Here is a 24,829-nt window from a genome sequence, read left to right on the forward strand (position 1 = left end):
GAAGGAGACTGCAACCAAGATTGCAGGCAGAGTACAGGCATCCCCCCCCCCACTTCTTCACAATTGACTCTTCTGCACGATGTTTTATCGTGTTTTTAATATTCTGTTGGGAGCCGTCCAGAGTGGCTGGGGAAACCCAGCCAGATGGGCAGGGTATAAATAATAAAATTATTATTGTTGTTGTTATTGTTATTATTATTAACTGGGGAAAAATGGCAAAAAACTTTGCCAGTGAGAATTGCAACCTAATGAAAACTTCCAGTATCTCATGTTGCTATTAGTAATGAAAATGGAATGAAATGGCTTTTAATGGTACATGGTAGTCCCATCTATTGAAGCTACTTTATACTGTGTCTTACTGTGTTACATAATGTGAGCCCTGATGTGACAAGGAGAGCGTAACCTCTTCACAAAATCCCTTTACAGCTGGAAGGAATGGATGATGACCTGGAAGACCGTATGTCATACTTAACAGCGATGGGCGCTGACTATCTGAGCTGTGACAGCCGACTGGTCAGTGACATGGAAGACACCGATGGAGAAGGCGGGGCTTACACAGACAATGAACTTGATGAGCCAATCAACGAGCCCAGAGTTTCCTCCATTAGTCGGTCCTCCGAGCCCGTGCAGCAGCAGGAGGAGGAGGTGAGAGATCCAGAAGAAGACTGCTGTTTTTCTCTCAGAGCATTAGGTGGTAAAACATTGACAACACATGCTCACTGAAGTGATGTGGGTGGGAAATTCAGTGGCATTTTGAGTTGTTGGTGTCTATTGTGTGCACTCCTATGTAGAAAGGAGGAGGTTTTATTGCTCTAACAAAGGGGGGGGGGGTCCCTGCTTCAAATTACCTTGTGGTAAAATGGCTGTACTGTACAAGAGCAGTGCTGCTGGTGAATTATATTTAAAGGAAGAAAAAACGGAAAACAAAACACTTTTCCCAGCAGTTGCAGACTGTAACTATGCCTCCCACAAGTCAAGAACTGTGTGACTGTATGCATAACGAGCTACTATTACTTGTCCATAGAGTTTAAGGAAATCCAGCCCAGAACCAAGAACTCAAATGAGAAGAGCTGGTAGCAGGGAAGTTCTGAGAGATCCCAGCCCACCTCCAGCATTCAAGCCTGAACCCCCAAAGGTAATTGGAGAGGAAGAGAACACCTAACTGGGGTCAAGTGTTGCATTTGCTAATAAGGGTTACTTATTAAGAGAGTTTTCCTCAGAAGGCCTCTCAACATTCCCTGCTTGATTCACAGCTCCACATTTTCATCTTAGCTAAACTTTTTCCCAGTGTGGTGCCTCAACTACCTGTTTTTCCTTAGCTCAAAATATCAGTAACCAGTTTAGGCTTTACAAACTATATTAACCAGTTTCTCATGGCTGATCATTTCCAGACCAAAACTGCTACTTCTATGTAAATACTAATGCTGTACTGGCTGTTGCCTTCTGCTTTCAGGGTAAACTGCAAAACAGAGAAGATCCCTATGATATCCCTAAGAATTACGAAGCCAGAACAGGCAGCCCTAATGCTTCTAGCAGTGAAACTTATGGAGTACCAATGAAAGTGGCCCCTCCCCCAATAGCCATCAAACCTACTTTTGGGCGCCCCATATTGAAATCATCTCAGCCACCTGTCCCATCAACGGAGGTGGAGGAGAAATCGGAGGAGGGGATAGAAGAACCAGGGAACACACCAAAATCTGTGCTGGGGAAAGTTAAAATATTTGAGAAAATGGACCACAAAGCAAGACTTCAACGAATGCAAGAACTACAAGAAGCACAAAATGCCAGGGTATGAAGTGAACCACAAACCGATTTTTTGCATTTGTGTCTGTTTTAGAAATTATTGCCACTCAAACTATTGAAACATCATAAAAACAGTGGATTAGATCTAGAGATCCTGTGAGCAGAGGATTGTACCCAATGCTAGTATATCACAGAGTAGACCTGTTGAAATTAATAGAAATGGCTATCTTCATTCATTTACTCTGAGAAGAAGTTAGTTGGCTACAAGCCACAGTTCCATTTGCAGAAAGAGTAATAGAGGTGATTTTGGCTGATTCCCCTTGACTATCTGCTACCTGCTATGGGGTTGAAGGACTCTCCAGAAGAGTGTGGAGCTGGAGATTGCTGAGGAGAAGGATGAACTGGAGCAAACGGCCTCTCCTTCTGTCAGCGGCAAACTCTAGAGCACAGCCACTTGTGGGAAGGCTAGGCTGATTTGTTGGTAAAGAGAGAAATATTTTAATCTTTCCCAATAACAAGTAGGTTTTTAGGTACTAGTAGCAGTGTACTAATAGCTTTATTGTCTGCTGCTTTGTATGCTTTTTGAATACTGTGACAATCTGTAAATTGGGGAAATGGAACTTGTTATCATGTCACAGTTACACTGGGTTTAGTCACCCATTAAGGGAAACTTCAAAATGTTTTGATCATACACTCTCCTTTTACAGGTGGAAATAGCTCAGAGACACCCAGACATTTATGCTGTCCCAATCAAGACACAAAAACCAGACTGGACCCAGGCTGCCAGGTAAAATGTTGCATGTTCAGGTATATGTTCAATATATCTCAAGCCTGTTCTTCATCCTTACTAATCCCAAAGTGGATTACAATAAAATAATGGAATTATTTGTGAATGTTACTGGTTTTGTGTCTTTGGGTTAGGGATTCAGTTATGATAGAGGTCTACAAGCTGGCAAAATTTACTTGCTGCTGTGGTTCTGAACGGAATCCTGTCTGCATCCATCACCAGCCACTTGCCCTTACTTTAAAAACTGCCCACAGCCCTTCCTCCATCTTAACTTGTTTCTTCTTATATTCTTGGCTGTGACCTCCTGCCCTTAGCCAACCAAAGATCTTCTGCTTCCTTAACTGGCTCCACCATTCCCCTTTGCTGGTCCCTAGACATGGAAGTGTCGCCACCACCCCTTTCTCTCCATCCTTCCTCAAAACTCTTTTTTTCTTCTTCAATTTTTTTATTGATTTTCCACAAAATTTATAAACACACAAATAAACATAAATCCTAACCTTATTAAAATTAATCTTAAGCAATTAATTGTTTAGCAATTTCCACGTATCCCCTTGGTTGAATTTCAGTGTATATCATTTTAACGGTTTCCCAAAACCAATATTCTTATAAAATTAACTTAATCACTTAACATCTTTCTTTCTTTCTTTCTTTCTTTCTTTCTTTCTTTCTTTCTTTCTTTCTTTCTTTCTTTCCAATTTAGCATTAAACAAATTATTTCATCGCATTACATATTTCACTCCTAAGCCTATCTGGTATTTGCAAGCATTTCCAATTAAGTTAACTTAACATATTTAACTAAATAGTCTTTAAACTTCGACCATTCTTCCTGATACTCCTCCTCTTTCTGATCACGAACTCTTCCAGTCAGGTCAGCCAGCTCCGAAAAGTCCATCATCTTCATCTGCCAATCTTCCACTGTTGGAACTTCTTGTGCTTTCCAGTTCTTAGCTAATAAAATTCGAGCAGCAGTTGTGGCATACAAAAATAATTTAACATCTTTCTTGGGCAAGTCCAAACTTGTTATTCCAAGAAGAAAGGCCTCTGGTTTCTTAGTAAATGTATATTTCAACATTTTTTCCAATTCATTATAAATCTTTTCCCATAAGTCTTTCACCTTGGGGCAGGTCTACCACATATAATAAAACGTACCCTCTTTTTCTTTACATTTCCAACAAAAATTATCACTGTTATGGTAAATCTTCGCTAGTTTTACCGGAGTCAAATATCATCTATACATCATTTTCATTGTATTTTCCTTTAACATACAGTGAACCTGACCCCTTTCTGCCACAATTTTCCCCAGTCCTCAAACATTAGATTATGTCCCACATCTCTTGCCCAATCTATCATCACTGATTTGACTTGTTCATCCTTTGTATGCCACTCCAACAATAAATTATATATTTTAGACAAATTTTTAACTTTAGAATCCAACAACTCCATTTCCAACTTAGATTTTTCCAAAGCAAAACCATTTTTCTTGTCTACTTTGTACAATTCATTAATCTGGTGGTAATGTAACCAATTTATCTTAACTTTTACTTGATCAAATGGTTTTAGTTTATAACCTTCTTTATCCTCCAATAACAAATCTGAGTATCTCAACCACTTGATGTCCATATTTAACTTTTTCTGGGCCTTCGCCTCCATTGGTGAAAGCCATCTGGGTGTCTTCCTTTCTAAGAGATCTTTATATTTTATCCATACATTATATAGAGATTTCCTAATTACATGATTTTTAAATGCATTATGGGCCCTTACTTTATCATACCATAAATATGCATGCCATCCAAATACATTGTCAAATCCCTCTAAGTCTAAAACATCAGTATCTTCCAATTGTATCCATTCTTTAATCCAGCAGAGAGCTGCTGCTTCAAAGTAAATTTTTAGATCTGGCAGGGAGAATCCCCCTCTTTCCTTAGAGTCTGTAAGTAGTTTGTATTTAATTCTGGGTCCGTTTCCCCCCCCCCCCCGCCAGATAAATCTAGATAAAGCTTTCTGCCATTCTTTAAAACATTTCACATTGTCAATAATTGGGAGGGCTTGAAACAGAAAAAGCATCTTTGGCAATACATTCATCTTAACCACTGAAATCCGGCCCATTAATGACAATTTTAAATTTGACCATATCTCTAAATCTCTATTAACTTCATTCCATAGTTTCTCATAGTTATCTTTATATAATTTCAGATTTTTCCCAGACAGATTCACACCCAGATACTTACCGTATTTTTTGCTCTATAAGACTCACTTTTTCCCTCCTAAAAAGTAAGGGGAAATGTGTGTGCGTCTTATGGAGCGAATGCAGGCTGCGCAGCTATCCCAGAAGCCAGAACAGCAAGAGGGATTGCTGCTTTCACTGCGCAGCGATCCCTCTTGCTGTTCTGGCTTCTGAGATTCAGAATATTTTTTTTCTTGTTTTCCTCCTCCAAAAACTAGCTGCGTCTTGTGGTCTGGTGCGTCTTATAGAGCAAAAAATACGGTAACTTTTTTCACAAAATCTAGGCCCGTCTTTTCTTGTAGTAGTTTTCTTTCCTCATCGTCCAGATTTTTCTCTAACACTTTGGTTTTGCTCTTATTTAACTTGAATCCTGCTACCTGCCCATATTATTGTATCAACTCCAGTGCTTTTAATGCAATGGAGTCTGGATCTTGTAATGTCAGTACTAGATCGTCAGCAAAGGCTTTTAATTTATATTGTTTGGATCCTACTGTAATACCTTTGATTTGTTCATCTTTTCTAATCATACTTAGCAAGACCTCTAGGACTGAAATAAACAGCAGAGGGGAAAGTGGGCACCCTTGCCTGGTTCCCTTCTCTATTCTAATTTCCTCCGAGACCACATTATTTACAATAATTTTAGCTTTTTGTTCTTGATAGATCGCTTTAATACCATTTAAAAAATCTTGACCAACCCCCATACTCTCAAAATTATATAGCATAAATCTGCAAGATACATTGTCAAAGGCCTTCTTTGCGTCAATAAACATTAACATTGCTTTACAACTCTTTCTTGCTTCTAATTTTTCCAAAATATCCGCAACATTCCTAATATTGTCTTTCATATGTCTTCCAGGCAGAAATCCTGCCTGGTTTTTGTGGATATATTTCGATAAAACCTTCTTTAGCCTGTTAGCCAATATATTTGCAAAAATTTTATAATCCACATTGAGTAGGGAGATTGGTTTTTAACATTGGATCTATCTTGACCCTGTTTAGGAATCAGAGTAATATACGCTTCCTTCCAGGTTTCAGGTGCTTTGCCCCCTCGCAGAATTAAATTGGTTACTTCTACCAGTGCTTGAATAAGCCAATCTTTCAATGTCTTATACAGTGGTGCCTCGCAAGACGAAATTAATTCATTCCGCAAGTCTCTTCGTCTTGCGGTTTTTTCGTCTTGCGATGCACGGTTTCCCATAGGAATGCATTGAAAATCAATTAATGCGTTCCTAGGGAAACCGCCTTCAGACCAGGTCCGGGGACAGACTGTCCCCGGACCTCTTCTGAAGGCTGGGGGGGGGGACAAGGGCTTTTCTTCCCACCCCCAGCATTTTAAAAAACCCTGGGACAGCGGAGGACTTCTCCGCTGTCCAGGCGATCTTAAAATGCTGGCGGGCGGCATTTTAAAATCGCCCCGGGACAGTGGAGGACTTCTCCGCTGTCCGGGGCGATTTAAAAGCCCCTGGGAAGGCAGGCAGGGGGGACAAAGACTTTCGCCCCCCGCCCGCCTTCAGAAGGTGTTTCCGCCCCCCCCCCCGCCCGGCTTCGCAGCAGCGCTACGAAGCCCGGCGGCTGGGGCAGGTGTTCCCGCCCCCCCACCCCGCTTCGGAGCAGCGTTCCGAAGCGGGGTGGCTGGGGCAGGTGTTCCCGCCCCCCCGCCCGGCTTCGCAGCAGCGCTACGAAGCCCGGCGGCTGGGGCAGGTGTTCCCGCCCCCCCCCACCCTGCTTCGGAGCACCGGGAGAAGCGATCTCCCCGCAGCCCCTTGCTTCAAATGAGGTCCGGGGGCAGACCTCTTTTGAAGCAAGGGGCGGTGGGGAGAAGCGATCTCCCCGCCGCCCCTTGCTTCAAAAGAGAAGACCCGCTGTCCCCGGGGCAAGCTTCGTTTTGCGAAGCAAGCCCATAGGGAAATTCGTCTTGCGAGGCAACTCGAAAACGAAAAAACCTTTCGTTTTGCGAGTTTTTCGTCTCGCGAGGCGTTCGTCTTGCGGGGTACCACTGTAGTATCCCAAGTTGCATTGAATTTATTGCCTGTTCAACTTCCTGTCTTGTAATTAAACCTTTTTTCTTTTTTTTCTTTTTTTGGGAAATGTGTGTATTGATTCTTTATTTTTATTTTTTTTTAATAGTTTATTAAGGGTTTTCTTGTTTTACAGTGTAAGTGTAATGCCTCGTATTTTTTTTTTCATGTAACATTTTTACAAATCCGTTTCATTTGTTGAGACATTAGGGGGAGAAGGGAAAAAAAAGAAAAGGAAAAAAAATGAAAAGGGGGTGGAGGGAGGGGAGATGGATGGGGGTGGGGTCGGGTGGCGGTGTTTCTATTATGCTTAATGTATGTAGAGTTTGGTGTCAGCGTTGTTTGTGTTGTTCACTTGTGTTCCTTTGGTGGTGAGAGAGGTTGGGGTTGGCCTAGGGTGTGATTGTTTGTTTGTGATTGGCTGTGGTGATCTTTGTTTTCGTGTGTGAGTGAGGTGGGTGGGTGTTTTGGATCAGGTTAGCTATATTGATTTGTATGCTGTTGGTGGATTATTGTCATTGTCCTGTTGGGCTGTGTCTTCTTCTGTTTGTCCCCGTGTCAGTTTCAGTTTATTAGTTAATTTTTCTAGTAGGGTTGTTTCCCATACTATTTGGTACCATTGGTCCATGCTGACTCCTGACAGGTCTCTCCAGTGTCTGGTTATGGTGTTTCTGGCTGCTGAAAGTAGGTGGGTTATGAGTTCTTTGTGGTGTAAATGGGCATTGTTGTCTTGGAAGATGTTTAGTAGGGCCAATTCTGGGGTGAAGTCTAATACTTGCTTAGTTATTTTACAAATTTCTTGTATGGCTGTTGTCCAGAATAGTTGGATTTTGGGACACTCCCACCACATGTGGAGGTATGTGCCTGTGGAGGTGCACCCTCTCTAGCATTTTGGTGAGGTTCCTGGGTGTATTAGCGCTAGTTTCCTTAGTGTTAGGTACCACCTGTAGGTGAGTTTCAGTGTGAGTTCTTTTCTTTTCGTTGATATGGATTTAAGGGGGGGGGGGGGTTTAGACCACATTCTGGTCCATTGAATGGGGTTAATCTCATAGCCTATGTCATTCTCCCATTGTTTTTTGATTGCATCTAGGGGATTTGCGGGATTTTGGAGTAGTATTTTGTATATTGCGGATACCGTCCCTTTTCCGTTTCCCTTTGTTGTTAGGAGGAGGTTCTCAAAGGTTGTCAGGGGCCTAGTTGCTGCTGATTTTACTGTTGGGTTGTTTAAGAGGGCATGTAGTTGGTGTTGTGTTAACCAGGGCATTTGGGTGTCTTCTAGTTTGTCTTGTATTTCTTGTGTTGACAAGGGTTTGTTATTTTTATAAAAGTCTATTATGCGATATGGGGACGTGGGTGGCGCTGTGGGTAAAAGCCTCAGCGCCTAGGGCTTGCCGATCGAAAGGTCGGCGGTTTGAATCCCCGCGGCGGGGTGCGCTCCCGCTGCTCGGTCCCAGCGCCTGCCAACCTAGCAGTTCAAAAGCACCCCCGGGTGCAAGTAGATAAATAGGGACCACTTACTGGCGGGAAGGTAAACGGCGTTTCCGTGTGCGGCTCTGGCTCGCCAGAGCAGCGATGTCACGCTGGCCACGTGACCCGGAAGTGTCTCCGGAGAGTGCTGGCCCCCGGCCTCTTGAGTGAGATGGGCGCACAACCCTAGAGTCTGTCAAGACTGGCCCGTACGGGCAGGGGTACCTTTACCTTTTATTAGGCGATATAAGCCTTTGGTTCACCAGGTTTTTATCTGGAGGTTTTGTGCTGCATGGTGGAATAATGGGTGGTACGCCAAGGGGATTAGTGGGGATGGGGTTGGGGATAGTTTGCCTATTTGTGTTTTCCATGCTTTGAGCATGGTCTGTGTGTACCTGTTAAGTGTTGTGGGAATTTTCTTTAGTTTGTTTGGGAGGAGTGGGTATGTTGTGGTGCAGGTGTTTTCAATTGTGTCCCTCTCTAGGTGTACCTATTGTTTTGTCTCATCTTCTAGTATATATGGGATTATATGGCGTATTTGGTTGGCAATGTAATATGCTTCTATGTTGGGGATTCCCCATCCTTCTTCTGAGGTGGGGAGGTGCAGGTATTTGGGGCTTATTCTTGGTTTTTTATGTGAGAAGATAAAAGAGTGTAGTTTTCTCTGCCAATTGCGGAGTTGGGTTGGGGGGATCCAGATTGGGAGGGTTTGGAATAGGTAGGTTAATTTTGGGAGGGTGATCATTTTGATCATGGCTATTTTGTCTGAGAGAGTGAAATTCCTGTTGTTCCATCTTTTTAGCTCTTTGTTAATTTGTCGCCACAGGGGCTTGTAGTTGTGGAGGTACAATTTATTGAGGTTTTTGGTTATTTGTACCCCTAGGTATCTGAACTTGGTGTGGCAGAGTTTTATTTTGGTGACCTTCGTGAGTTCTTTTTGGGTGTGAGGAGGGGTGTTGAAGCACATAGCTTCTGACTTTGTAAAATTTACCTGTAGGCCCGACACCATTGCAAATGTCTTACCTGTAGGCCCGACACCATTGCAAACGGCCTCGGTCCTGTATACCTGAAGGAGCGTCTCCACCCCCATCGTTCAGCCTGGACACTGAGATCCAACGCCGAGGGCCTTCTGGCGGTTCCCTCGCTGAAAGAAGTGAGGTTACAGGGAACCAGGCAGAGGGCCTTCTCGGTGGTGGTGCCCGCCCTGTGGAACGCCCTCCCATCAGATGTCAAAGAGATAAATAATTACCTGATATTCAGAAGACATCTTAAGGCAGCCCTGTTCAGGGAAGTTTTTAATATGTAACGCTGTACTGTTTTTAACACTGATTGGGAGCCGCCCAGAGTGGCTGGGGAAACTCAGCCAGATGGGCGGGGTATAAATAATAAATTATTATTATTATTATTATTATGAGTTCTCTGATTAGGGAGGTTGCTGTGCTTATGGGGTCTGGTGTTGTGACCATTAGGTCATCTGCAAAGAGCCCTAATTTATAGGTTCTGCCTTTTATTTACACTCCCTTGATGTCTGTGGCTGCTCGGATGCGGATTGCTAAGGGTTCCAGAGCCAGGATAAATAAGGGAGACAGTGGGCATCCTTGTTTCGTGCCTCTTTGGATAGCTATAGTATTAGAATCCATATTGTTAGTTCTGCATTTTGCTGAGGCTTGGGAGTATATTTGAGGATTTGTAGGAAGTTGGGGCCAAATTTCATGTTAGTTAGTACTGCTAATATGTATTTCCACTCTAAGCAATCAAAGGATTTGAGGATGTCTAGGGACATAATTGTCAATGGGAGTTTGGTTGCCTTGCTGTGTTCGATCAGGTTCAGTAGTTTCCTGATGGGGTCTGTTATATTGCGGCCAGGGACAAAGCCAGTCTGGTCTGGGGCGGTTAACTTGTGTAGGAAGATTTTAAGGCGGTTGGCCAAGATTGATGTGATATCTTGTAGTCTTGGTTTATTAATGAGATTGGGCGGTATGATTCTACTTTGAGGTTGTCTTTTAGTGGTTTTGGGATGGAGACTATTTTGGAGTGGGTCCAGGTTTTGGGGATGGGGCCCCCTTTTATGATGTCCTTGAATAGGCGGGTCATGTAGGGCATCAAGGGTTCTTTGAATTTCCTATAGAATTCTGCTGTGAAGCCGCCTGGGCCTGGGGCTTTGTGTGGTTTCAGGTTTTTGAGGACCGCATCTATTTCCTCTGGGGTGATAGGGCTATCCATGAATTCCTGTTCCTCATCAGTTAGGGTAGGCATGGTCAGTCCTGCTAGAAATGTTCTGATTTCCTTCTCTGGTGGGTTATGGGAGGTGTATAGGTTGGAGTAGAATTCTGCAAATTCTAAGGTTATTTCTTCAGGGGAAAATGTTACGTTGCCGTCTTTTTTGGTGAGGCAGTGTATTCTTGTTTTGAGTGCTTTTTTCCTACATCTATTTGCTAGTAATCTGGAGTTTTTCCCTCCATATTCATAGAAACGTTGTTTAGAACAGTGTTTTTCAACCTTTTTTGGGCAAAGGCACACTTGTTTCATGAAAAAAAATCACGAGGCACACCACCATTAGAAAATGTTAAAAAATTTAACTCTGTGCCTATATTGACTATATATAAAGTAATTCTCTTGAATAGGAATCAAATAAACACAAAGAAAGTATTTTATAATTACTTTATTATGAAATAGTAAGTAAACAGAAATGTGAAAAATTATAAAATACTTTATTTTTAAATCTTTCGAATTTTTCAATTTTTCCCACGGCACACCAGGCAACATCTCGCGGCACACTAGTGTGCCGCGGAACAGTGGTTGAAAAACACTGGTTTAGAATATAGAATGTTGATCATTGTTTTGTTAATTTCTAGGGAATCTAGTTCTCTCCTTTTTTGTTCTATAAGTTTGAGGAGTTTTTTTAGATCCTGTTTGTTTGTAGCGTGTTGAGAGGGCTGTGATGTCTTGTTCTATTTTGCTAATTTTTGAGGAGGTTTGTTTTTTAAGGAATGTTTTCTCTTTTATGCAAGCTCCTCAGGTGACAGCTTTCATTGTGTCCCATAGGAGGGGGGTTGTTATATTGTCTACATCGTTTTCCTTGAAGTAGTTTTGGAGGGTTTTTGTGAGACTCTCTCTAATTTGTTTGTTTGTAGTTAGGATGGGACTGAAGGACCATGATGGGGTGGTTTGTGTTCCTTCTCCTATTTTAACGATGACTTCTACTGGGGCGTGATCTGTGATTTTAATGTTACCTATGTTTGTTGATTCTACTGAGGGAATCAGACCCTGTGTGAGTAGAATGCTGTCTAGTCTGGAAACTGTATCATGGCGTCCCGATTGGAATGTATGGCTGATGTCTCCTGGGTTTTGCTCACCCCAAATGTCGTAGAGACCCCTGTTTTTTAGCATTTTTAGTAACTTGTAAGAGTTCCTGGTTGTTGGGGGTTTCCTTCGGAGGAAGGTTGCCCATGGGGTTGTAGGGTGGATATCTTTCAGGGATATAACTTTCATATTTAGATTGAGGTCCCCTCCTAGGATTGCTTCCCCTTCAGAGAAGGAGAGGAATTTGTTTAGTGTCTTCTGGAAGAATTCTAATTGTTTCGCGTTTGGGGCATATATGGAGCCGATTGTCAGTTTGATTTTGCCATCTAGTGTCCCTTTAGCGAAAATGAATCTGCCTTTTTTGTCCTTGAGGACTGTTGTGGCAGTGAAGTTCAGGTCTCTACTGAGTATTATGGCTACACCACGGGCTTTCCCTGAGCCTCGTGCGACCCACTGTTGACTGAAGCGGGGGTCGCTCAGGAGTTTGCTGCCTTTGGGTGGATTGTGTATTTCTTGTAGGAAGGTGATGTGTGGTTTCATGGTGTTTATGTATGAGGTGATGCGTTTTCTTTTGATGGGGTTTCCCAGCCCCCTCACGTTTAATGTAATTGCTTTTAGGTTAGCCATCTTGCTTATCTATTATGTGGGGCGATTCCCTGCCAACCCGTTCGGGTTGTCTTGTGTCTCTCTCTTCGTGTTGTTTAAAGAACCAGTGGGGTTGCGCTGACCTAGGGTGTGGTGGGTGGGGGGCTAATGGGATTAGAGTAAGATTTGGGTTAAAGAGTAGGGGGTAAGTTGTAGAGAGTTTCCTATATGTAGCCATATAGGTGTTTGTTTGGGGTATTTTAGGCCATCTGGCATTTAGCCAGTTGGTCCTAGGTCTCAGCTGGTGTGGAAGGCCGTGTTGAAGGACAGACCATCCCCCCTGTTGTTTGCGATAGGGGGTGATCAGCGAGACAGTGTGAAGTGACTTTGTAACGTCGCTGTCAAGTATAAGGTTCATAAGCAATGTTGCCAATGTTATGAGCAACATTGTTGGTGTGTTGGGGTGGGGATGTGGGTGCTGGTACGCTCTGGTGCCACCATAGTGCTGGTTGGGTATCAGATTTTAGCCTGATTGTGGGTTGGAGGAGTTGTTTTTCCTTAGTATGGAGTATGGGGATGCTGAAGGTGTGGGTGATGGGGAATGTGGTTGAGGTCGTCTGGACTGGTGTTGGGGTGGGGATTTCTGTGGGGGTGCGGGGTTGGGGGGGATGTTGATGGTGTTAACTAAATCTATGTTTTGGGGGGGAGAGAGGGGGAAAGGGGGAAATCACCAGCCCTTCAGTTTGTGGTTTTTTCCTGGTTGCTTCATTCAGCTGCAGTTGTTGTTGTAGGGTTGTCCATCTGCAATGAATTGGTTTGGTTAATCTTGGTCTGGTTTCTTGTGTTGTATGGCCGGCGGGACGGTTCTGAGCATGATGCTTGCCTGTATTGGTTTGCGTTGTTGTGCCGCTTCTGTTGTTTCTTTTTCTTCTGTACCGTTGTCCAATTGTTTGCTGTTGTTTCCTCGTGGTTGGGGCTGTCACTTGGTGGGTTTGTCAGTTGCCATTCCGGTGGGAGGTCGAGTTCAAGGTTCTTTAGTAGTTGCAGGGCCTCAGGTATGTTGGTAGCCATGTGTTGTGTTGTATTCGTTGTTACAATGAGGCGGAAGGGGAAGCCTCATTGATATTTGATCCCTGCTTGTTGGAGACGATGGGTGCATGGGCGCAGGCTTTTCCCCCGGTTTAGGGTATCCTGAGATAGGTCCTGTAAGGCCAGAATGGGGGTTTCTCCATATCGAAGGTTGGTTGAGTTTCTGAGGTTGCTCCAAACCTCTTCCTTCTTTTTGTAGCGTGTAAAGCATACAATGATGTCTCGGGGGGGGGGGCACTGGGTTTTGGCATAGGTTTTAGGGCTCTGTGAGCCCTCTCCAAGTCAGCTGCCTCAAGTTTCAGGCTTGGGATTGTGTTTTTCAGCCAGCGTATAATTAGGTCTGCTGGGCTTTTCTCCTCTGTTTTTTCAGGAAAGTTGCGGAAGCGGATGTTACAACGTCTATTGCGGTCTTCAAGGTCCGCTTGCTTAATTTTCATCTCTCTGTGTTCTGCTTCCATTTGGTTTACCAGTTCGTCCAGTTTCTTGTTCACACGTGCGTTCTCCTCCCGGTATTGCTCTATTATTCTTTCTTGCATTTAGTTCTTGTTCTCTAGAGCTTCCACTTTGGAGGTTAGATTGTTGATTAGTACCTGCATGGGAGCCATTGTGGCCTTCAGTGTTTCTTCTAATCGTGCTTCTAATCTTGCTTCCATTTCCCTCAGATCTCGTTTCGTTACTGGGTGGTCATCATCTTGAAGGGGAGTTACGGTATTAGCATTGTTTGCCATCTCCCTGGTTGGTGTCATCTCAGTCTCCCTAGAATCATAGAATCATAGAGTTGGAAGAGACCACAAGGGCCATCGAGTCCAACCCCCTGCCAAGCAGGAAACACCATCAGAGCACTCCTGACATATGGTTGTCAAGCCTCTGCTTAAAGACCTCCAAAGTCACTCTTCTCCTAATGGTTTTGGTTTGAGGTTGGCTTGGTGTCCTCTTGGAGTAGGGCGTGTGGTGGTTAGGAGTTGTGGCAGTGGTGATTCCTGGGTATTGTTGGGTTGCTGGGCTGATTAGGCGTTCTTGGCTGGTGGCTTTTACAGAGCGTTTGGATTAGGTGGTCATTTGTGTCACTTCTAGCCTCTGTTTTAAGAACTTCTCTAGGGTTGCCTCAGCGGTGTCGCCAAAGCGGGGGGGGCAGGTAAGCAGAGATGGGTAGACTAACGGACAGACAGTTCATATAAAGGGGGGTTAGCAGGTAGAGATGCAAGAGATTAGAGGGGTGGGGCCAGGGGAAATATGTGTTTAGGAGGGGGTTGTATATACAGTGGTGCCTCGCAAGACGAAAAGAATCCGTTCCGTGAGTCTCTTCGTCTTGCTGTTTTTTCGTCTTGCGAAGCAAGCCCATTAGCGGCTTAGCGGATTAGCTCTATTAGCGGCTTAGCAGATCAGCTGTTAAGCGGCTTAGCGGATCAGCTGATAAGCGGCTTAGCGATCAGCTGTTTAGCAGCTTAGCGGATCAGCTGTTAAGCAGCTTAGCGGCTTGGGAAAGGGGGGGAGGGGAAAAAACCTGCAGGAACTCGCAATACATTTTCGTCTTGCGAAGCAAGCCCATAGGAAATTCGTTTTGCAAAGCACCTCCAAAACAGAAAACCCTTTCGTCTAGCGGGTTTTCCATCTTGCGAGGCATTCGTCTTGCGGGGCACCACTGTACCCAAAAGGGGTATTGGGGTCCAGTTAAGGTGGAAGTTAGGGTTGGGAGTGCGCTCAGAAACAGAGACAGACAATAGGCTATATGTAAAGGGTGGAGGGAGAAAAAGGAAGAAGAAGAAAGAAAGAAGAAGGGAGACGGGGGGAGAGGGGAGATTGGAGTAAAAGAGAGAGAGAGAGAGAGAGAGACAAAAAGAGAGTTGAAAGAGAGAGGAGAGATAGTACAGTAATATCAGATTGCAGCAGTAGTCTTAGCTATAGTATGAGGGGGCAAAGTATGATATGGTGATATGGATGTGTGTATGTGTTTCCTTTAGGAGTAGGGGGGGATGGAGAGAGGGAGGAGGAAGAGAAAAGGAGAGGAGGAGGGGGAAGAGTGGGAAAAGGAAGGAGAAGAAAAGAGAGGGGGAGGGAGGGGGAGCTGTGGCAATGGTATGGGGGGAAAGTCTTATTTTAAAAGAGGGGGTGGGGTGAAAGGGCTCCCCCCTCAAAAACAAACTGACCAACTGGCTAAAAAGGGGAGTTGATTTAAAAAAATAAAGGGGATAGAAAACAAAATTGGGGATGGAAAGTGAAAGGTGGGATAAAAGGAAAAAATAAGGGGGGTGAAGGGAGAGAGAGAGGAGAGCAAAAAGGGAGAGAGAAATAAACGGGGGGAGTATCAATAGCAATAGCAGTGATTTGGAGGAAATTTTTGTTTTAAAAGAGAGTGGTGGTCGTAGCTGGGGACGAAAGATTCCCCCCTCAAGAACAAGCTAACAAATATAATAGAAAGGGCTTTAAAAAGAGGGGGGGGGTTGTGTGTTGTTGTTTTTTTTAAAAAAAACCCTATTTCCCCCTAATTATTATTATTTTTTGTTTGTAAGAAAGTAAGGGTGGCTGCTGCAGCAGTGGCCCCTCTTTTAAAAAGAAAAATGATAAAAGTTGGTATATGGGGGAAGGGAATAAAAAAGATTTTTTTAAAAAAAAAGGGAGAGGGGGAGGAAGGGGTTAAAAAGGATTTTTTTTAAAAAAAAAAAAGGAAAGGGAAAAAAGGTAGTTTCTTTCTTTCTGCGATCTTTGTCATGCAGCTTTCCTCTGGTTTCCTTGCCGCTGGAGGGGTAGGCTCCCGTCGGCTCAGCCGCGTGTTTTTTTGGAGCCTTTTTTGTCTTCCCGTGCTCACCTACCTCTCCTCTTCTTTCCCGTGGGCAGAGATGGGGGCAGCAGCGGTAAAGTTGGGGCTCCTTTTTCTTCCTCTTTCCCCCCTTTCCCCCCTCCCTCTTTGCATTAGCTCCACTGTCCTCCTGGTTTTGGAGCTCCTCTTGGCTGTTGGGGGGGTGGTCGGGTGCCTTTCCGGCTCAATCAAGGTTGTGGGGGGTGTTTTGGCTCCTTTGATAGACCCCCCAGGGCACCCCCAATTCCTCTCCGCTGGCAGTGCTGGCAGCAGCAGTCCTGGGAGTCCGGGAGTCGGCCAGACAGAGCCTTTTACTCTGGCTGGCTTCAGGAGCTCTTTTCTGCTGTTGCAGCCGCCATGCTGCCTCGCCGGACCGTGTCGTAATTAAACCTTTTAGTAGGATCTTTTTATCATCCGGAATCTGCTGCAAACCATTAAGCTTGATAAATTGCTCAATTTTTGCCAAATCTTTATGTTTTTTATACAGCTGTTTGTAGTATTTGTAAAAACATTTTCTTATGTCTTGCAGGATTCTCTACAGATTTTCCTTCTGTTACTATGTTTGTGATAGTACTTTGCTTTTGTCTCTTGTTTAACTGCCAGGCTAAAAATTTCCCACATTTATTTGCAGATTCAAAATTTCTTTGTCTCATCCTTCTTATCTTCCATTCTATTTCTTGATTTACTAACTGTGAATATTGAATCTGTAAAGCCTTAATTTCTTTTTGTATCTGCAGATTCTTTGGGTTTCCTCTAAGCATCTTCTCTTTATCTTTCAATTGCTCCATAATTTTATCTTTTCTCTCATTCTGTGACTTTCTCCTGATGGAATTTTGCTGTATCCGAAATCCTCTCATCACTGCTTTGCTGGCATCCCAAATAACCCATTTCCATTCCCAGATCCATATTAAGTTCAAAATAATCTTTTAGGGTTTTTCGGGCTTTATTCACAATTGAAGTACTTCTCAACAAATCATCATTCATTCTCCATCTGAAGGAACCCTCTACAAACATTTTCAAGTCCATAAAAACTGCATTATGATCAGAGCAAGTTTTAGGGCAAATTTCCATTTTTAATACTTTAGAAACCAAGTCTCTGGATAGGTAGTCGATTCTCAAAAATGATTGGTTTGCATCTGAGAAAAAAGTGAAGTCTTTTCTTTTTCAGTTGGATTTCTAACTCTCCATATGTCTGACAAATCAAATTTGTCAGTTATATCAAAAAAAAGTCTTAGGTAATCTGCCAGTATTCAAATTCTTTTCTCTCTGAGTCCTATCCATCAAAGTAGATGCAACTCCATTCAAGTCTCCCATTAAAATTAATTTATAATCCAAGTGTTCCAAAAGACTTGTTTCCAAGTTCTTAAAGAATTCTGCTTTGTCATCATTAGGTGCGTAGATTCCTAGTAACAAATATTTTTCGCCTTGTGCTATAATTTCCACTGCTATGTATCTTCCCTCCTCATCTTTAAAAATCAATTTTGGATTCCATTTTTCCTTTATATAAAAAACCACTCCTCTTTTTTTCACTTTGTCCAAGGAAATGAATTCTTGTCCAAGTCTTTTATTTATTAAAATTTTTCTATGTAATCTCGTGATATGGGTTTCCTATAAACAAATTGCATCCAAATTCTGTTTTTCCAATACATGAAAAACCTGTCTCCTTTTCTGAAGTGAATTTAAACCATTGATGTTCCAATAATAGATTCTCAAAGCCATAATTAAAAACAGGCTGAGAAAATTCTTAAAAGTTTTTTGACATTTAAAATCAGTTGTGAAGAAAGAAGACACTTTTTCCCCAGTTTAGAATGTTTCAGGGCAGCCACAGGATACAAAGTAACAAAGTCAGTAGGAATGGAGATTAAATGTTTCCTCTTCCATTGAGATTAAATGTTTCCTCCCGGAAGGTCTGCTGCAAAATGAAGGAGCCCAATTGTTGTTTAACACAGTCTTGCAGGGATTGTAGGCTTTAAAATCTTTTTTTCCCCTCTTCCCCCTACTTCAAAGCGCTGGGGCTCTTTTAGCCGAAAGAGCTCCCGACTGTCATTACCAGGCGACCAACCGGAAGATCAAAACTCTTTTGATTAATGTTGACTTTGGCCAGTAGCAGAGCTTCAGGTAGAGGAGAGCCACAGAGCCTCCCTCTCAAGACGGGGGTCACTGCTGCTCACCTGAACAGTGGTGGTGGTGGAAGGTGGAGGCCATTTCACACGGATGCACTGACAGGAACCATGCAGTGGTGAGGCTTCTCCTACTCATTCAGTTGTGTGGTCTTAACCCAGTCCCAGTCCCACGTAGGGAAGCCGCAGCAAAGCTGGAATAAAGAGGGTGGCTTATCAGCCCTACCACAACTGTGTAACACTGTAAAATGTCATGCACACGGAAGGACTAAATAAATAACACAACACAACAGTATGTTACCTTAACTAATTTTAATACTGATAACTCCAGAGGAAAAAATATTCTGATAGTATGACAGAGAAAGAAGAGGACGGCTGGACTGACAGTTGTTCACAGTAACCGAAATGTACAAGTTGACATATGCACAATGGCAGTCCTTTGCACACTGCTCTGGAAGCTTTGTTGAACACAGTGGGTCATTATTTCTGCGTAGGCATCCATAGGATTGGGCTGTATATTTGCAGAGACCTAAAGGAGTGGGAGTGTATAAAATGCTGAAGAATTGTTTCTTAGTTAACACTGATTTAATGTTTGCAACCCGAAAGCTATTCCCTGTGCAAGTAGTAATGGCCTCAAGCTGTTGTCCAGGGCAACTGCCTGGATTCATGTTTGCCCCGTGGCAGCAGTCCTGGGCAAGGCTGCCTGCTCCATTAGGCAGGGCGGAGCAGCTCAGCTCAAGGAGTAGATTTAGGAGTCCTGTGAAATGGCAGTGAATGGGCAACCACTTACGAGCAAATGGACTGCTGATACAAAACAAATAATGTAAACAGTTGGCCTTTTTTTGTCACAATGGGATGTTGGATTGACTCTTAATTTTCCTCCTCATGTGCCAAAAGGTAAATGGGGCCCTGGCAGGCACCTGCTGGTCAGGTTCCAATTTTTGCAGTAGGGAACTTTTAAGCAGAACTGTTATTTGTGCAAAGCACAACCATGTGGAAGAGCACCATGCCAGTATTTTATATGGTGGGGATAAAGCTTGAAACAGCATAAGACTGCTTTTAAACTGGTTATAGAGCTGCTTGAGACACTCTCTTTCTGAGCACCAGCTGTATCTAAATTCACATAATGTGCTTTGATGTTAGTTCCAGACCTCCAGAGCCGCAGAAAGCAGCAGGTAGACCTTACCTAGATAAGCAAGGAAGTTACGGCAGCGATGCAGAAGAGGAGGACTATCGACAACAGCTAGCGGACAATTCTAAACGTGGATACTATGGACAAGCAGCTCGATACAGGGATACGGAATTATAGATTTCTTGGCTACCAGAACCATTGTATTGGGACACACCTGCATGGCCAAACTGAAGCCCTGGTAACTTTCAAAAAGTATATGTATATTTGGAGCCAATGATGAATTCAAGATGTATCTGCACACTGGAATGGCCAATATAAGTATTGGAGGGAGTGAATCACTGTTGCCTGAACGCTGTGGCCTATTTTATAAAAGGACCAAAAATTTATTTTTAATATTTGCATTAATTCCTGGCATTTATGTCTTTTTAACTCACTCTCTTCTTTATTTACATTGCCTTTTTAACTATTGTTTTAATTATTGTGACATGATGGAAGCATGATGAAAAACACAGTTTTAATGCAAGAAAAACAAAAAAGTGCCTTTCTAACAAAAACTGTCCTGAGCTGATCTCTGACATCTGATGCTTCTGCAAAGCCATCATGTTTCTGTTGCCTAACTTTTGTACGTTTCATGGCTAACATTTTCCCTTTGGATGTTATTTTTCTACTTTAAATAGATCAGCATAAAAATTTTCATAAGCAATTGCTGTACATACGAAAATGTAACTTTGTTGGCTGCCTGCCACAAGGCAAGGATGTCCCAAAACTGAGAAAATTACGTAGAAAATAAATCAGGTGATCTGTGTCTTAAACCATTTTGTGACTAATGAAATAATAAAGGGATATATTCTACAAACAGTTGCCTTTTTCCTTTCAAATTTAAAATTAAATATTTTAATAATGCCTTGAATATTGAGTTGTTTATTAATATCAGATGTTTGAATGGAATGAAGTCATTATTGAAGATATTCCTTATTTTGTTTTTGGTCTACAAAGCTTACTTTTTCATTATTTGGAGGTCTTGCAGAAGAATGTTAGGAAATTAAAAGTTGGCCTCTTCAAGTGGTGCAGTCCACAAGCAAGGGAAATATGGAGAGATCACAGTGGTGGTGTAATACCCATTTTTGTGCCAATCCCATCCATGCTGTTATGGACAGTGTATTTCCTCTTCAACCTGTGTGCATCCTCCACAGTTCGGAAATGCTTTTCAGACAGAGAGTCAACTCTGCACCTGGTCAAGAGTGTGTTTTGGGGGGAGTATCTGTGCCTTTTGGAGAACTGTTGCAGCTGGGATGCTGTGAGGAGGCAGGCAGGAGTTGGGGAATCTTCAGCCCTCTTGAGTGCAGGCAATCTGTGCTACTCTGCGGGGCTCTGTAAGGGAAAGCCATAGATCTGGCCTGTCAGCCACCTTGTTTTTTAAAGGATGCAAGTGAGATCTGCAAGAAAACGTTGCACTATATCTACTCCCTAAGGGAAGTGCTTGTGTTCATAACTGAAAAACTGGCAAAAGAGTTCAGGCTTCTGGTGAGGTGGGAAAGGGATAACAAAAAGCCTTTCCCCCCCCAGACTGCTGGGGGGGCATCTGGCTGAGGCATAGGACTCCTGGGCAGCCAGTGCAGGTTGATCAGACTAGCTGGGGGAGGGGAGGTGACTGTCCCCCATTGTCATAGGTAGATGACTCCTTGGTGAAATTTGGGTTGGCTGCAGAGACACAGCAGAGGAGAAATTTTGGAGAAAATATAAAAAAACAGGAGGTGCAAAGCCTTTGCCAGCGGGAGAGGGAGGAGAAATATCTGAGGATAAAGAGGGAAAATGAGGAAGAAGAAAAGGAACAAGACTCATAATTAGATATAATAAAAAATTAATAAATTAAAATGGTGAACTTAAAACTATTAACATGGAATGTAAATGGGCTGAACAACAAAGTAAAAAGAAACAAGATAGAACATGTTACAGAAACAATTTAGATATTAATTTGCTTACAAGAAACGCATGTAGCTAGGAGAGACAGGAGTCTTGATAAAAGAATTGGATTGACTTTGTAAATTTAGATAAAACAAATAAGAGGGGTGGTATTATACATAAAACCCAAATTTGACCCGAAACAATTATTTGAGGATGAGAAGGGAATAATGATTGCAGTACAGATAACAGCACAAGGTGAGAAAATGGTAATAGTTGGAATATATGCACCAAATGAGAAAAAGTTGGAATTTTACAAAACGTTAGAAGACAAAATATTTGAATATATGTGTCAGGGGTTCAGGGAGAGAGGCGCAGATGAGGGAGGAGACTGAGAGCGAGGGGGAAGGATCCCAGGGCGACGAGGAAGAAGATGACAATGAGTCGAGGGGTTCCATGAGTCTCTCCAGTGAATCGGAGGATTCCCAAAAGGGAGCGCCCCTGGTCAGGCCAAGGGGAGCCACAGGGGGGAGTAGTCAGGAGCAGGGCAGCAGCAGGGGAACCCCCAGTGGGAGTTGGAGATCGGGACCGGCTTCTCCGCCGGAACGGAGTGAAGGGGGTGGAGTTCCCAGTGTGTCAGACGGAGCAGAGCAGGAAGCAGAGAGGGGAAGGAGATCGGGGCAAGACGTCCTGCCGGAAGGGGCGGAGAGTAGTACCGAGAGCAGTGTAACTGTCAAAAGGAAGGTCAGAAGCAGCGTACGCGCGCCAAGTTCAAATGTGGAGGCGCGCGGAAGTGAGGAGAGCCCGGAGGAGGAGCCTGGTCCCAAAGCACGGAGGAGGGGGGAGCAGGCGTCAGAGGATTCAGCCTCTGGGGAATCCCGGAGGGAGGGAACCCAGGGGGGCAGAAAGACCCTGCGGAAAAGGAAGGAGAGGAAGAGGTGGTCCAGCGCAAGCCTCTTAAACTGGTGTAGAGGCGGGACTGATTCAGAAGGGACTTCAGCGGTCTAAGCATAACAGACGTGGGGTCACGCGCCTCGGATGTGGAGCTAACAATGTTCTTCAATAAAAGCTTTTGTACATAAGCTGGACTTGGCGTTGGTCTCTTGTGAGCTGGGACCTTGGGTGGCCCTGACAGTAAGTCCCTTCTCAAAAAGAACGCAAAATTTTTTTTTGCAAAGCTCACGAAGTGTGGCAGCCATGAGTGCGGAGGAACAGATGACAGCACTGCGGAACGCAGTCACCGAGCTCTCCGCTGCGGTCGTTGCATCTCAGAAGAAGAGTGACGAAGCGGAAAAGCGCTGCCAGGATCTGCAAACCAGGTGGGAGCGTGCATGCATAGAGGGGATCCCAAGATCCAGATCAGAGGGAATTGGACTTGGAAGGCGGGGGGGCAGTTTAGTTGCCCACTTCGATGGGAACCTGAAGCACTACCCAAGTTTCAGAGCAGACGTCTTATATGCACTGCATTTGCTTCGTAATGACTTTAAAGATGAAGAGGAGAAAGTGGGATTTATTGTGTCTCATTTGCATGGGGACGCTAGAGCGTGGCTGCGCAATTTGTGGCGCGAAGATGGCCCTGCCCGCCGCGATTCTGACGAATTTATTAAAGCTATGGACGCTTGCTTCCAGTCAACCGTGGATGTTGATGTTGCGCGCAAAGAAATGCACGGACTCCGGCAAGGCAAAGCCACTGTGCGTCAGTATCATTCATGCTTTTTTGCATTGCTGACTGTATTGGGCTGGGAAAAGGACTCCAAACCAGTGAGAGATTTGTTCTGGGAGGGTCTCAGCGGCCCCATAAAAGATGAATTAGCCAGGGGTGACAGACCTCAGACCCTAGCAGACGTAGTACAGAGGGCTCTTGCGATTGGAGTGAGACACGAAGAACATCCTTGGCACAGTGAGGAAGGTCGCCAGGTGCGTGCGCCAGCGAGGGCACCTCCTTTTATCCCCAGGGAGTTCGGCCAGGCGCATCCTTCGCCTCTGATGCGGCAGGGGGAGGAACCAATGGAGCTTGGCGGTGCTAGAGCTCAGACAGCAGCCAGAGCCCCAACGTCCGGTGCAGTCAAGGCGAAGCCTCCTAGAGGGAACAGGAAATGTTACATCTGTGAGAGTCCACAGCACATGGCTAAAGAGTGTCCCCAGAGGCCCCAGAAGCACACTGCAGCGTTAGCAACAGTGGCAGCAGACGTGCTGCACGAAGAGCAGCCTCAGGGAAACGACGATGCCTGGCTGGAGACAGCGATGCTGGGGCTCAGCCAGGCGAGTCTGTAGAGCAGTCCCCAGCGCCTTTGCAGCACACAGACCCTTTACCACCCAAGCCAGCGGTGCAGCTCACTGCAACACTCCAGTTGCCGAATGGAACCACCCTGGAAGTCCCCATCACAATCGACTCTGGTAGCAACGCGGACTTTGTGGGGGTGCAGTTCGTCAAGCAGCATCGCATACCGCCTCTGCCAGCTACGACGCCCCTGAACGTAGTCACGGTTGATGGCAGGAAACTGCTAGGAGGGCAAGTTGTGCAACAGATGCCTCCTATGGTGATGCGGATTGGAGATCACCGAGAAGTCATTAGCTTCAATGTCACCCGCCTGTCAGACACGCCTATAGTATTAGGCATGAGTTGGCTAGAGAGACACAGTCCAGCTGTAGCGTGGTACCAGCGGCAGATCACCTTTTGCTCATCGTACTGTGCTCAACATTGCATCCAGTCCAGCCGAGAGGAGGAAGCTGAGCAGCAGCTGCAACTCGGCATGGTGCAGGCAGTCCCTCGCAAGTACGAAGGATTTTTGGAGGTTTTCTGCGAGAAGGAAGCTGACCAGTTGCCACCCCACAGGCCTTACGACTGTGCGATCGACCTGCTGCCGGGGGCGAAGCTGCCGACTGCAAAGCTGTATTCCATGTCTGAAGATGAGATGCAAGAACTCAGGGAGTTCATAGAGCATAATTTGAAGTGCGGATTCATCCGGGAATCCAAAGCAGTGGGGGGCAGTCCTGTGTTTTTTGTGAAGAAAAAAGACACGCCCCAGAAGAGGCTCATCGTGGACTACCGGGCCATAAACTCGATGACTAAGCCCAAGGCCTTTCCCATGCCCAAGATTGACGACCTCCTAGCAACCGTGCGGAAGGGGAGGATTTTCACCAAGTTGGATCTGCGTGGAGCGTACAACCTCATACGTATGCGGGAGGGCGATGAGTGGAAGACGGCCATGTTCACGCCTCTGGGCACGTATGAATACAGAGTTATGCCATTTGGTCTCCAAAATGGATCTCACTGTTTCCAAGCCTTTATGCATCACGTGCTGGCGGGACTCCTCTACAAGAAGTGTGTGTGTTTCCTCGACGACATCCTGATCTTCTCGGAATCGCCGGAAGCTCATGAGAGAGACGTAAAGGAGGTCCTGCAGAGACTACGGGAACACAGGCTTTACGCCAAGTTGGAGAAGTGCCAGTTTGATGTGACGGAGGTGGATTTCCTGGGCTACAAGCTGTCCGCCAATTTTGGAAAGATACCAGGAGGATTTGCAGAAAGAAGTAGTAGAAACAACAGCAGATAAAGAATCGACAGATATTGCAAATCTTTCATTTGGACTTTTACCACCATCGGAGGAGGAACAAAAACTTGGAGCAGTTGGAGGAATAGGTACATAGTAGTAAAATGT

At 44.5% G+C, this 24,829-nt stretch overlaps 1 protein-coding gene across 6 annotated transcripts in view; it reads left to right on the top strand.

Moving 5' to 3' along the window:
• The window catches only part of TJP2 (tight junction protein 2), a 93,088-nt gene extending 72,967 nt beyond the window's left edge, over window positions 1-20,121 (top strand). For 3 of the 6 annotated variants that reach the window (XM_077935901.1, XM_077935902.1, XM_077935906.1), the window contains 5 exons: window positions 427-645; window positions 1,025-1,135; window positions 1,454-1,789; window positions 2,451-2,530; window positions 19,277-20,121. In XM_077935901.1, the coding sequence (XP_077792027.1) occupies window positions 427-645; window positions 1,025-1,135; window positions 1,454-1,789; window positions 2,451-2,530; window positions 19,277-19,442 (912 nt within the window). In that variant the 3' untranslated portion in view covers window positions 19,443-20,121. Of the gene's footprint in view, window positions 1-426; window positions 646-1,024; window positions 1,136-1,453; window positions 1,790-2,450; window positions 2,551-19,276 lie in introns of all 6 variants that reach the window. The other 3 variants (XM_077935903.1, XM_077935904.1, XM_077935905.1) reach the window with 2 other exon arrangements.
• Window positions 20,122-24,829: the final 4,708 nt, after the last annotated feature.

This window comes from Podarcis muralis, chromosome 11 (genome assembly GCF_964188315.1).
Source record: "Podarcis muralis chromosome 11, rPodMur119.hap1.1, whole genome shotgun sequence".
Taxonomy (NCBI): domain Eukaryota; kingdom Metazoa; phylum Chordata; class Lepidosauria; order Squamata; family Lacertidae; genus Podarcis; species Podarcis muralis.